Source organism: Oncorhynchus clarkii, chromosome 6 (assembly GCF_045791955.1).
Source record: "Oncorhynchus clarkii lewisi isolate Uvic-CL-2024 chromosome 6, UVic_Ocla_1.0, whole genome shotgun sequence".
NCBI lineage: Eukaryota > Metazoa > Chordata > Actinopteri > Salmoniformes > Salmonidae > Oncorhynchus > Oncorhynchus clarkii.
The window spans coordinates 22,743,917-22,756,456 of record NC_092152.1 but is presented as its reverse complement, the minus strand read 5'-3'; the positions used below and the strand labels follow the sequence as shown (position 1 = coordinate 22,756,456).

The 12,540-nt window shown below is 42.8% G+C and overlaps 1 protein-coding gene across 1 annotated transcript; it reads left to right on the top strand.

Annotated features, from left to right (window-relative positions):
* Positions 1-3,858: 3,858 nt before the first annotated feature.
* On the top strand, positions 3,859-4,578 carry LOC139412329 (submandibular gland secretory Glx-rich protein CA-like). The gene has a single exon (XM_071159164.1). The coding sequence runs from the start codon at positions 3,859-3,861 to the stop codon at positions 4,576-4,578; it is 720 nt and encodes a 239-aa protein (XP_071015265.1).
* Positions 4,579-12,540: the final 7,962 nt, after the last annotated feature.

The window sequence follows — 12,540 nt, the reverse complement described above, 5'->3', positions numbered from 1 at the left end:
TTTCCATTCTCCTTTCCTGTGTTTGAAGAGGGTTTTAAGCTATGTACAAAGCCCCAGTGTCCTACACATACATTAACAATGTCTAATCTTGTCTTTTGTAATAATATTTTAACAAAATAAAATTATTTTATATTATTTTAACAAATTCACATGTATACTAAATAAAACAATTGACTGTAATCTTATCTATTTGAGATCCTACAGAAATGTTATATATATATATATATGTGTACCAGTCAGAAGTTTGGACACACCTACTTATTCAAGGGTTTTCTTTATTTTTAACACCACACGGGCTATTTGACCAAGGAGAGGGATGTTGTGCTGCATCAGATGACCTGGCCTCCACAATCACCTGCCCTCAACCCAATTGAGATGGTTTGGGATGAGTTGGACCGCAGAGTGAAGGAAAACCAGCCAACAAGTGCTCAGCATATGTGGGAACTTTGTGTAAGAGCCGTTTGAAAAGACCATTGAAATTTCGTCTTGTTTTGGTGGGATTAAGTTTTGGCCTGCCTGGTTACATAACCATAAATGGTAGGTGATGGCGCTGAGGGAGAGGACGATGGTGCCAGGACCCACATCCCCCAGGGCACAGGCGTTGGGACAGGCATAGAGACTTTCCACCCAGATCTGCAAGGGGATGTCTCCACCAAAGTGTTGGGCCTACAGTTGAGCACTACTGTCACAGGGTAGGTGTACTCTAGGACTATGGAAAGCTGATGTCAGGGGGTAGGTGTACTCTAGGACTAGGGAAAGCTGATGTCAGGGGGTAAGTGTACTCTAGGACTAGGGAAAGCTGATGTCATAGGGTAAGTGTACTCTAGGACTAGGGAAAGCTGATGTCAGGGGGTAAGTGTACTCTAGGGCTAGGGAAAGCTGATGTCAGGGGGTAGGTGTACTCTAGGACTAGGGAAATCTGATATCAGGGGGTAAGTATACTCTAGGACTAGGGAAAAGCTAGGTGTACTCTAGGACTAGGGAAATCTGATGTCAGGGGTAAGTGTACTCTAGGACTAGGGAAAGCGGATGTCATGGGGTAGGTGTACTCTAGGACTAGGGAAAGCTGATGTCAGGGGATAGGTGCACTCTAGGACTAGGGAAAGCGGATGTCATGGGGTAGGTGTACTCTAGGACTAGGGAAAGCGGATGTCATGGGGTAGGTGTACTCTAGGACTAGGGAAAGCTGATGTCAGGGGGTAAGTGTACTCTAGGACTAGGGAAAGCTGATGTCATAGGGTAAGTGTACTCTAGGACTAGGGAAAGCTGATGTCAGGGGGTAAGTGTACTCTAGGACTAGGGAAAGCTGATGTCAGGGGGTAGGTGTACTCTAGGACTAGGGAAAGCTGATGTCATGGGGTAAGGTGTACTCTAGGACTAGGGAAATGCTAAGTGTACTCTAGGACTCTCTAGGATGGGAAAGCGGATGTCATGGGGTAGGTGTACTCTAGGACTAGGGAAAGCTGGTGCACTCTAGGACTATGTCATGGGGTAGGTGCACTCTAGGACTAGGGAAAGTGTACTCTAGGACTAGGGAAAGCTGATGTCATGGGGTAGGTGTACTCTAGGACTAGGGAAAGCTGGGGTAAGTGTACTCTATGGGAAAGCTGATGTCATGGGGTAGGTGTACTCTAGGACTAGGGAAAGCTGATGTCATGGGGTAGGTGTACTCTAGGACTAGGGAAATCTGATGTCAGGGGGTAAGTGTACTCTAGGACTAGGGAAAGCTGATGTCAGGGGGTAAGTGTACTCTAGGACTAGGGAAAGCTGATGTCATGGGGTAAGTGTACTCTAGGACTAGGGAAAGCTGATGTCATGGGGTAGGTGTACTCTAGGACTAGGGAAAGCTGATGTCATGGGGTAAGTGTACTCTAGGACTAGGGAAAGCTGATTTTAGTGTTGAGCACAGACAACAATAATGACACTTCTGAATTACGCTTCTGCTTACCACAATATGAAACAGATAGTGTGCAAGCTGTTGTTGTCATGGATTGTTTTGCCCTCATGTCTTCCATAGTTTATGTAGTGACTGATGTATGTGTTATTTCTGTATAAACCTGTCCAGTAAATAACAAATAATTGAATTAATCTTTGGTGTCCTCTGTAAAGACTTAGGCCTATATCGATGCTTTACAGTATGTAATATTGACCAACACAAAATACTGCATATATATTTTTTAACTATGATGATTTTTACGAAAAGTAAATACCTGACTGTCAAACAGGCAACCATATCTGTGCAGTCTGTCCCTGCTCAGAGAATGGTTGACTCGCTGAAGGAGAGGAGGATCGTTGCATTCAGTGGCACATTCTCAGATGGCACAGGCTTTAAGTGTCACAGGAATCCATCTGAATCTCCAATGGCTGCCAGGTTTGTCACCCCTGAGCCATCCTTCATGATGCATCTACAGTTACTTAAAACAGCCCATCCTTCTTCTCTTCAAGGCCGAGTGCAAGGCGAAGTGTTGGTCATGGAGGGAGACGATGAAATGACACCAAAGCAGATGGATAAAGTAAAGAACCATCTGAAACCTTATCTAGACGATGTTGAAGTGGACCTCTAGCTAGTTGTCTGTTGAGGAAGGTTCATTAAGGCAGCCATTTGTAATGTAGCATCGTAGTGCCACTGACAAACTCATTAGAGCCCATCTACTGACACATTCCAGGCAGTCTACAAGGTGTGATCTTTTCCCAGAGGCACATAAACAATCAATGACACCATACACAAACCCATACATACACACAATTTAGTTCAGACTACTCCTGTATTATATCTATTCTCATACATTAAACTATACATAGAATATTTCCCCTCTACAATGAGAAGTTGCAGCTTTAGGCTAGGGTGTGGGGGTATTAAAAACAGATGGGACTGGATAGATTAAAACTACTCAGCAAACTTAAAATACATTGTGACAATAATGGTGCAGAAGACAGACTTCTTTGTTCAGCTTTATAGTGGTAGAGGTTCATAAGGTAGTGTGCTTGCCCTCATGCCCTTAAACAATTGTTTGACAGCCCCCTATATAAATCACTATGATAGGCAGTAAGTTGACGCCATCACTGCATTTGCACACAGCTTTTACGCCTCTGCATGTGTGACAGTCCCTCATATTGAGTACCACAGTATGAGTCATAATACCCATAAAATCTAGCCGTCAAACACGGAAATGGTTCCAATAGTTTTACCCACCATTTCCACCATAGGGGACATTAAAACGACTTTGTATACGATGGGGAGGCAAGTAGCCTAGTGGTTAGAGCATTGAGCCAATAACTGAAAGGTTGCTGGATTGAATCCCTGAGCTGACAAGATAAACATCTGTTGTTCTGCCTCTGAGCAAGGCTGTTCCCTGGGGAATGTCAATTAAGGCAGCCCCCTCCACCTCTCTGATTCAGAGGGGTTGTGTTAAATGTGGAAGACACATTTGAAGGCATTCAGTTGTACAACTGACTTGGTATTCCCTTTTTTGTGTTGGCTTGACGTTTTGATAACAACGTTAATCTCTCTCGGACAAAGTAACTTTTATCAATACATTCGCCTGTAATCATCCCCTCAAAATGAAACACTAATTAGCCACTAACGCCCCTACCTTTTTTTAAGGTGTCTGTGACCGACAGATCTGTATTCCCAGATGTATATCTGTATTCTTGTGAAATCCATAGATTAAGGCCTAATGAATTGATTTAAATTGACTGATTTCCTTATGTGAGCTGTAACTCAGTAAAGTCTTTGAAATGATTGCATATTACGTATATCTTTTTGTTCAGTGTAGCTGGTAAAAGGAACTTTTTTTTTGGTCTTTCACTTTGGGTCTGCAGCTGCCATTTTCTGTTGGGAAAGAGAAATGGACCACCATGGCAGAAGAGGAAGATCCAGACTCATCCACTGTGGCAGAAGAGGAAGATCCAGACTCATCCACCATGGCAGAAGAGGAAGATCCAGACTCATCCACCGTGGCAGAAGAGGAAGATCCAGACTCATCCACCGTGGCAGAAGAGGAAGATCCAGACTCATCCACCGTGGCAGAAGAGGAAGATCCAGACTCATCCACCGTGGCAGAAGAGGAAGATCCAGACTCATCCACCATGGCAGAAGAGGAAGATCCAGACTCATCCACCATGGCAGAAGAGGAAGATCCAGACTCATCCACCATGGCAGAAGAGGAAGATCCAGACTCATCCACCGTGGCAGAAGAGGAAGATCCAGACTCATCCACCGTGGCAGAAGAGGAAGATCCAGACTCATCCACCATGGCAGAAGAGGGAGATCCAGACTCATCCACCATGGCAGAAGAGGAAGATCCAGACTCATCCACCATGGCAGAAGAGGAAGATCCAGACTCATCCACCGTGGCAGAAGAGGAAGATCCAGACTCATCCACCGTGGCAGAAGAGGAAGATCCAGACTCATCCACCATGGCAGAAGAGGAAGATCCAGACTCATCCACCATGGCAGAAGAGGAAGATCCAGACTCATCCACCATGGCAGAAAAGGGAGATCCAGGCCTCTCGGCCGCTGAAGAATGTAAAAGGCTGCTATCTGCACAATTGCAGAATGTTCTCACTGATGTGTAGGAAACATTAGCGCAGTTGAAGGTTCTAATGGAGAATCAGCTGTAAACCCGCAACAGGTATTTAGCATCACAGCTGTCTGATAAAGTACTTAGGATGGAAACAGGACTTCCAGCCAAGGACATAATACATGTTCAACATCGTTGATAAATACTTGGAACATTGCAAGGACTGCACTGTCTACTTTGCCAAGTGAAGGGTCGAGGTGCTGTCTTTTGAGGATCGAGTGTTTATGGCGCTTATGAAGTTGTGTATGAAGTTACACCAACGTGCACCTGGCTCAATTATTCCATTGTAGTGCAATCACTGTCAGAAATGTTACCATCACTTTCATTCATGTGATCCACAAGCTTTTTTTCATTAGCATCATAAAGACTGCTCCAGAAAATGCAGAATGGTCATTGACTGTACTGACATAGAAGTTGCTACTCCAAGTCAGATGGCTCTGCAGAAGCAAATCTACTCTGTGTACAGTTCAATGCCCTCCTACTCCTGGGAGTTGCACATAATGCGATGATAACATAGTGCAGTGATCTGTATCCAGGATCTGTGTCGGACAAAGCCATTGTCCAGAAGTCGGAGTTTGAGAAGATCTGGAGATGTCTGGAGGCATTATTTTGGCACCCAAAGGCTTCTTGATCTAGAGCTTGATGGATTCTGGAGTCACTGTGAACATTCCTCCATTCTTGATCAATGGAAAGTTAACAGAGTGAGAGACATCTCACAAAAGACATAGCGAGAAATAGGATCCATGCGGAGAGGGCAAAAGCTCTACCAAAAGATTTCAATATCCTGAGATTCATCCCACCTTATCTGCATTGTTATAGTAATGTGCTGCTGCAGACTTGCTGTGCACTTGTAAACCTTCAAGACCCACTCATCAGAGAAGTAGCTGTTGATTGGAAAACAAGAACAAACAATGAGGCATGAGGATTAGATGTTGAGGGACCACTTGTCACATTGTCCAAGGTGGGTTTTTGTTATGATAAACAAGGTATTTTCTGTCCAGATAAAGATGTTGATAAGGCATTGAAAAAGACCCACCACTGACCAAATGTCTCTTTGATTTCCCATCCAATAGGAGTGCCGCTCTCAGGCCATCCGATGCATGGACATCCTGTGCCAGTGTGATCTGAGCACAAGCGTCCAGTTGTTGAAAATACAGCAGATCGAGCCTGTGGACGGACACGTCAGTAACTCATCAAATATGACACAATATTGTGTACAACAATGAATTTGTAGATATATCTGCACTATGAGCATCATGAAGAACAAGGAACACACCAGGCAGGTCCGAGATACTGTTGTGAAGAAGTTTAAAGCCGGATTTGGATACAAAAAGATTTCCCAAGCTTTAAACATCCCAAGGAGCACTGTGCAAGCGATAATATTGAAATGGAAGGAGTATCAGACCACTGCAAATCTACCAAGACCTGGCCGTCCCTCTAAACTTTCAGCTCATACAAGGAGAATACTGATCAGAGATGCAGCCAAGAGGCCCATGATCACTCTGGATGAACTGCAGAGATCTACAGCTGAGGTGGGAGACTCTGTCCATAGGACAACAATCAGTCCTATATTGCACAAATCTGGCCTTTATGGAAGAGTGGCAAGAAGAAAGCCATTTCTTAAAGATATCCATAAAAAGTGTTGTTTAAAGTTTGCCACAAGCCACCTGGGAGACACACCAAACATGTGGAAGAAGGTGCTCTGGTCAGATGAAACCAAAATTGAACTTTTTGGCAACAATGCAAAACGTTATGTTTGGCGTAAAAGCAACACAGCTGAACACACCATCCCCACTGTCAAACATGGTGGTGGCAGCATCATGGTTTGGGCCTGCTTTTCTTCAGCAGGGACGGGGAAGATGGTTAAAATTGATGGGAAGATGGATGGAGCCAAATACAGGACCATTCTGGAAGAAAACCTGATGGAGTCTGCAAAAGACCTGAGACTGGGACGGAGATTTGTCTTCCAACAAGACAATGATCCAAAACATAAAGCAAAATCTACAATGGAATGGTTCAAAAATAAACATATCCAGGTGTTAGAATGGCCAAGTCAAAGTCCAGACCTGAATCCAATCGAGAATCTGTGGAAAGAACTGAAAACTGCTGTTCACAAATGCTCTCCATCCAACCTCACTGAGCTCGAGCTGTTTTGCAAGGAGGAATGGGAAAATATTTCAGTCTCTCAATGTGCAAAACTGATAGAGACATACCCCAAGCGACTTACAGCTGTAATCGCAGCAAAAGGTGGCGCTACAAAGTATTAACTTAAGGGGGATGAATAATTTTGCACGCCCAATTTTTCAGTTTTTGATTTGTTAAAAAAGTTTGAAATATCCAATAAATGTCGTTCCACTTCATGATTGTGTCCCACTTGTTGTTGATTCTTCACAAAAAAATACAGTTTTATATCTTTATGTTTGAAACCTGAAATGTGGCAAAAGGTCGCATAGTTCAAGGGGGCCGAATACTTTCGCAAGGCACTGTATATATTATATATATATATATATCGGTGTCCCTTCCACAGGACGGTTGAGCTAACGTTGGCTGATGCGATTAGCATGAGGTTGTAAGTAATAAGAACATTTCCCAGGACATAGACATGTCTGATATTGGCAGAAAGCTCAAATTCTTGTTCATCTAACTGCTCTGTCCAATTTACAGTAGCTATTACAGTGAAATAATACCTTGCTATTGTTTGAGGAGAGTGCACAATTTTGAACATGAAAAGTTATTAATAAACAAATGTGGCAATTTTGGGCAGTCTTGACACAATTTTTTAACAGAAATGCAATGGGTCATTGGATCAGTCTAACATTTTGCACATACACCTCTGCCATCTAGTGGCCAAAATCTAAATTGCACCTGGGCTGGAATAATGCATTATGGCCTTTCTCTTGCATTTCAAAGATGATGGTACAAAAAATTCAAAATAACGGTTGTTTTCTTTCTTTGTATTATCTATTACCAGATCTATTGTATTACATTCCTTACACATTTCCACAAACTTCAAAGTGTTTCCTTTCAAATGGTACCAAGAATATGCATATCCTTGCTATTGGGCCGGAGCTACAGGCAGTTAGATTTAGGTATGTCATTTTCGGTGAAAATTGAAAAAAAGGGGTGGATCCTTAAGAGGTTCATTTGAAATATTGTCTGTTCAATTTAAATATTGTCATTTACTCATTCCACTTAATCTGGCTGGATAGTTAGCTGCTAAACTAACATACTGTGCAGAGACTACCTACATTACTTCATTTGGTTTGCTTTGAGTAAAACTTGAATGTAATACAAACTATTCTAGGAGCCTACTGTTTGTGTATGATCTTTATTCATTGTTCACTTGTTTTTCGACAATGCCAGGGACAGGCAGAGATGACTGGGGCCTTCAGCAAGTAAGAGAGGGGTTAAGAAATGATTTGAACATCATAGATATACATTCCCACTGTGCCCATGATAAAGTTAACTATATTACTTTAGTTGGCTGCTTTTATCAAAACTTGTATGTAATGTAACCTATTCTGGGAGCCTAGTGTGTGTGGAATATTTTTGGACCATTGGCTACTGACAAAAGGTGTGACGATAACACTGATCCAGTGCCCTCTCCCCGCAAAACCCAATTTGATTGGAATAAAACATCAAGGTAAGATAAAAACTGATTTGTGTGCAAAAAAAATTTTACAAGATATTTACAGATGTTCACTGTTGCAGTGCCAACTGCACAGAACCTGTCTAGTCCAGCAATATGAGTCTGCCAGAGGTCGTCACGCTGGATGGGGATAGTGATAGAGGCTTTGGTGGTCCACACAGCGACGAATCAAGTGTCCATTCCAGTGATGTGGAGCTGCCTTTGGACCTCAGTGAGGATGCTCTTCAAGGAGGCGGTAAGACCCTCCCTCCTCCTTGATATAGAAATCCTTAGACTTCACTGCATTTTCAATGGTAAGGTCCCTTGCACCATAGGGACACTTAGCCTCCACCACTGCTGTGGTGCCCATCCGACACTCCGGTGAGGCACCCAGGATACCAGACCCTGTGACCCAAAGCCCTGACTCCTGCACATCCATTCCTGTGGACATTTTGAATGCCTTGATGCCCTCCTCTTCGTTATCTGTGCCCCACTTTACACACAACACCCCTTCCAACGTCTGTGATCTGAGGACCCTTTTTAGCAGCGACGGAGTAACCACTGCTCCCCAATTGCTGGCCGTTAACCTCCCTCACCTCATGGTGTGCCAGTTTGGGTTGTTGCGCTGTCTAACTGTTGCCTGCCATGTAGCCTCTTGCAGCTCCACCGAAAGCGCCATGCCAGGCAGGAGGCCTGCGTGCCCCAGGTGCCCTTGTTTTTTTAACAATGTCCGGTACAGACAGGGATGACAGGGAGGGTAGTTGTTCTGGGACAGGTTCAAGGATACATGCAATTCCATTGAACCTGCCCCAGAGATGGTTCCTTAGCCACTGAAGATCCTCCTCTGTGGGCTCTAGGGACAGAGGCTTGTAGTGTTTGTCCAGGTACAGGTCCCACTGATTGCACCTTGATGGGCACGGCTGGCTTCTTCCACTCACATTCCACATCTGTACAGCTGACATTGTGAACCGCATAAATAGCCAATGCAGCAGCATGGCTACACTTATGAGCTTCACGGCGGCATTCACATGTGGTAGTGAGAATGTCCTGCCAAGAGGAAGGATGTTAAGTGCCACATGCCTTTCAATGCATGACTTTAAACACCTTCAAATGCCTTTGTTTTAAGAAATGTGCAATGTAAAGTTTGATTTGATTGATGACATTACAGCTGTAAAATATTGAACCAACTGTAATTTTCATGAGGACAAGTGCCATTTTTCCATAAACTTAATTGATAACTTGGGATTTTATCACTTGACATATCAATCATACAGTGGGAAGGATCCTATAAATCAAGACTGTGTGAATGTATGTTTTTATTCACTTTTTTCACCTTTATTTAACCAGGTAGGCTAGTTATACCATTCAGGATAAATAAATACTGTGCTCTGGTCATGCAACTACAATATAGGCTGGTTGTCAAAACAAAGTCAATAATTCTGAATGTCAATAGATTGTTTGATTCATTCTCATCAATTACAACATTCTAGAACTGAGTTATCACTCATCTAAGTCTGGTATACTGGGTCATCTGGTTAATGATTGATTAAGTGTCTCTTTCCTTGTAGAATGTTGACAGCTGTGTAGAACACATAGTATTGCTAAGATGCTCAAACTTAATAGCTACACTCACCGACACAGGATAAACTTTATCCCATGCTGGCCCTTACCCAGTGGTGGAAAAGTACCCAATTGTAGTACTTGAGTAAAAGTATAGATACCTTAATAGAAAGTTAATCAAGTAAAAGTGAAAGTCAGCCAGTAAAATACTACTTGAGTAAAAGTCTAAAAGTATTTGGTTTTAAATATACTTAAGTATCAAAAGTAAATGTAATTGCTCAAATTGCTCAAAAGTAAAAGTAAAACTATAAATAATTTAAAATGTATTATATTAAGAAGGGGCACACTCCAACACTCCAAAATTATTTATAAAAAATGCATTTGTGTTAAGTGAGTCTGCCTGGCCAGAGGCAGTAGGGATGACCAAGTGTTCTCTTGATAAGTGCTTGAATCTGACCATTTTCCTGTCTTGCGAAGCATTCAAAGTGTAACGAGTACTTTTGGGTGTCAGGGAAAATGTATGGAGTAAAAAGTACAACATTTTCTTCAGGAATGTAGTGAAGTAAAAGTAAAAGTTGTCAAAATTATAAATAGTAAAGTAAAGTACAGATACCCCCGAAAACAACTGAAGTAGTACTTTAAAGTATCCTTACTTAAGTACTTCTCACCCCCTCACTATAGCTGCACTTCTCCACATGGCCAGACTTATAATGGTATTTTCACCTTTTAATGCTTTTGAAAAATACCTTAAGGTCTGAACTAGACACCAAAGTTGACATACTGTACAAACAATTATCTAGGCTAAGTAAAACTAAATGTTTTTTTGATCTACTGCTCTGCTAACTAGCTAGCTAAAGTATAGTCAGTGGCCAGCTAAGACATAGAAAGGGGACATAAGAAGTTCAACACTTTATTCAAATAATTTCAATACAGCACATGGTTTCATCATGGATTGGGCACAGAATGTCTCTGATCCGCTGGTGAATGGTAGCTGACAGTGTTGGCTAGAGATGACGTGTAGGAGCTTCTTGCAGGAATTTGGAGTCTTGCAGAGGTCTTCTCTGTTGCTAATTAGCGGTCAAAATTTTTTTTGTATACTGTGGCAAATATATTAATAAAACTCACCTTGTCCGAGAGAGAATTACACGTTATTAAAAACGTCATGCCAAGGTAACCCTACAGCTCAGCGTTCAACACCACAGTACACACAAAGCTCATCACTAAGCTAAGGACCCTGGAACTAAACACCTCCCTCTACAACTGGATCCTGGACTTCCTGACGGGCCGCCCTCAGGTGGTAAGGGTAGGCAACAACACATCTGCCACACTGATCCTTAACACTGGGACCCCTCAGGGGTGTGTACTTAGTCCCCTCCTGTACTCCCAGTTCAACCACGGCTGCGTGGCCAAGTACGACTCCAACACCATCATTACGTTTGCTGACGACACAACAGTAGGCCTGATCACCGACAGTGATGGGACAGCCTATAGGGAGGAGGTTTCTCAATGTGAGCAAGACAAAGGAGCTAACTGTGGACTACAAGAAAAGGAAGGCCGAACAGGCCCCAATTAACATTGACGGGGCTGTAGTGGAGCACAGTGGAGTTCCTTTGTGTCCACATCACCAACAAACTATCATGGTCCAAACACACCAAGTCGCGAAGAGGGCATGACAACACCTTTTCCTTCTCAGAAGACTGAAAAGATTTGACATGGGTCTCCAGATCCTCAAAAAGTTCTGACTGGTTGCATCACGGCCTGGTATGCCAATTGCTCGACATCCAACCGTAAGGTGCTACAGAGGGTAGTGCGTACAGACCTGTACATCACTGGGGCCAAGCTTCCAGCCATCCAGGACCTATATACTAGGCAGTGTCAGAGGAAAGCCCAAAAAATTGTCAAAGACTTCAGTCACCCAGACTGTTCTCTCTGCTACCGCACGGCAAGCGGTTCCGGAGTGCCAAGTCCAGGTCCAAAAGGTTCCTTAACAGCTTCTACCCCCAAGCCATAAGACTGCTGAACAATTTATAAAATGGCCACCAGGACTATTTACATTAACACCCCACTCCCCAGCACATGGACTCGGTACAGGAACCACCTGTACATAGCCTTGTTATTGTTATTTTATTGTGTTACTTTTTCTTTTCCTTTTTACTTTAGTTTATTTGGTAAATATTTTCTTAACTTTATTCCTTGAACTGCATTGTAAGTAAGCATTTCACGGTAAGATCTACAACTGTTGTATTCATCATTTCACGGTAAGGTCTACACCTGTTGTATTCGGTGCATGTGACAAATAACATTTGATTTGACCAAATACATACTTCCTTTGAAGTGTTTGGAAAATTCACAATGTGAAAAATGAATGGTAGAAAGATGATTGGAACCATTTCTGGGTTTGAACACTAGGCTTTATGGGTATTATGACATGTCCAATGTGGGGAATTATAATAATGGTGCTTTCAAGACAACTGGGAACTCTGAAAATAAAACAAGGTAAAATCCTGACATCAGTGATCTTCAGGTCTAGCTCTAGAAAGATGCCAGAGTTTCAGACTTCAGACAAGCATTTCACCAGTTGTAGCTAGTTTTTTTCCGAGTTCCCAATTGTCTTGAACGCACTCAAGTCGGAAGTTGCAGATTTCCAAGTTCCCAGTTGTTTTGAACACGGCCTACATCACTACAATAGGAAGTAAACACCCTCACTGCATTGCACACACCTTTTAGGCATCTGCAGGTGTGATACACCCTGAAAATCTTGTCCAACCT

Excerpts from the sequence above, each read along its gene's own strand:
- LOC139412329 (XM_071159164.1), top strand. The coding sequence starts at position 3,859 with ATGGCAGAAGAGGAAGATCCAGACTCATCCACTGTGGCAGAAGAGGAA.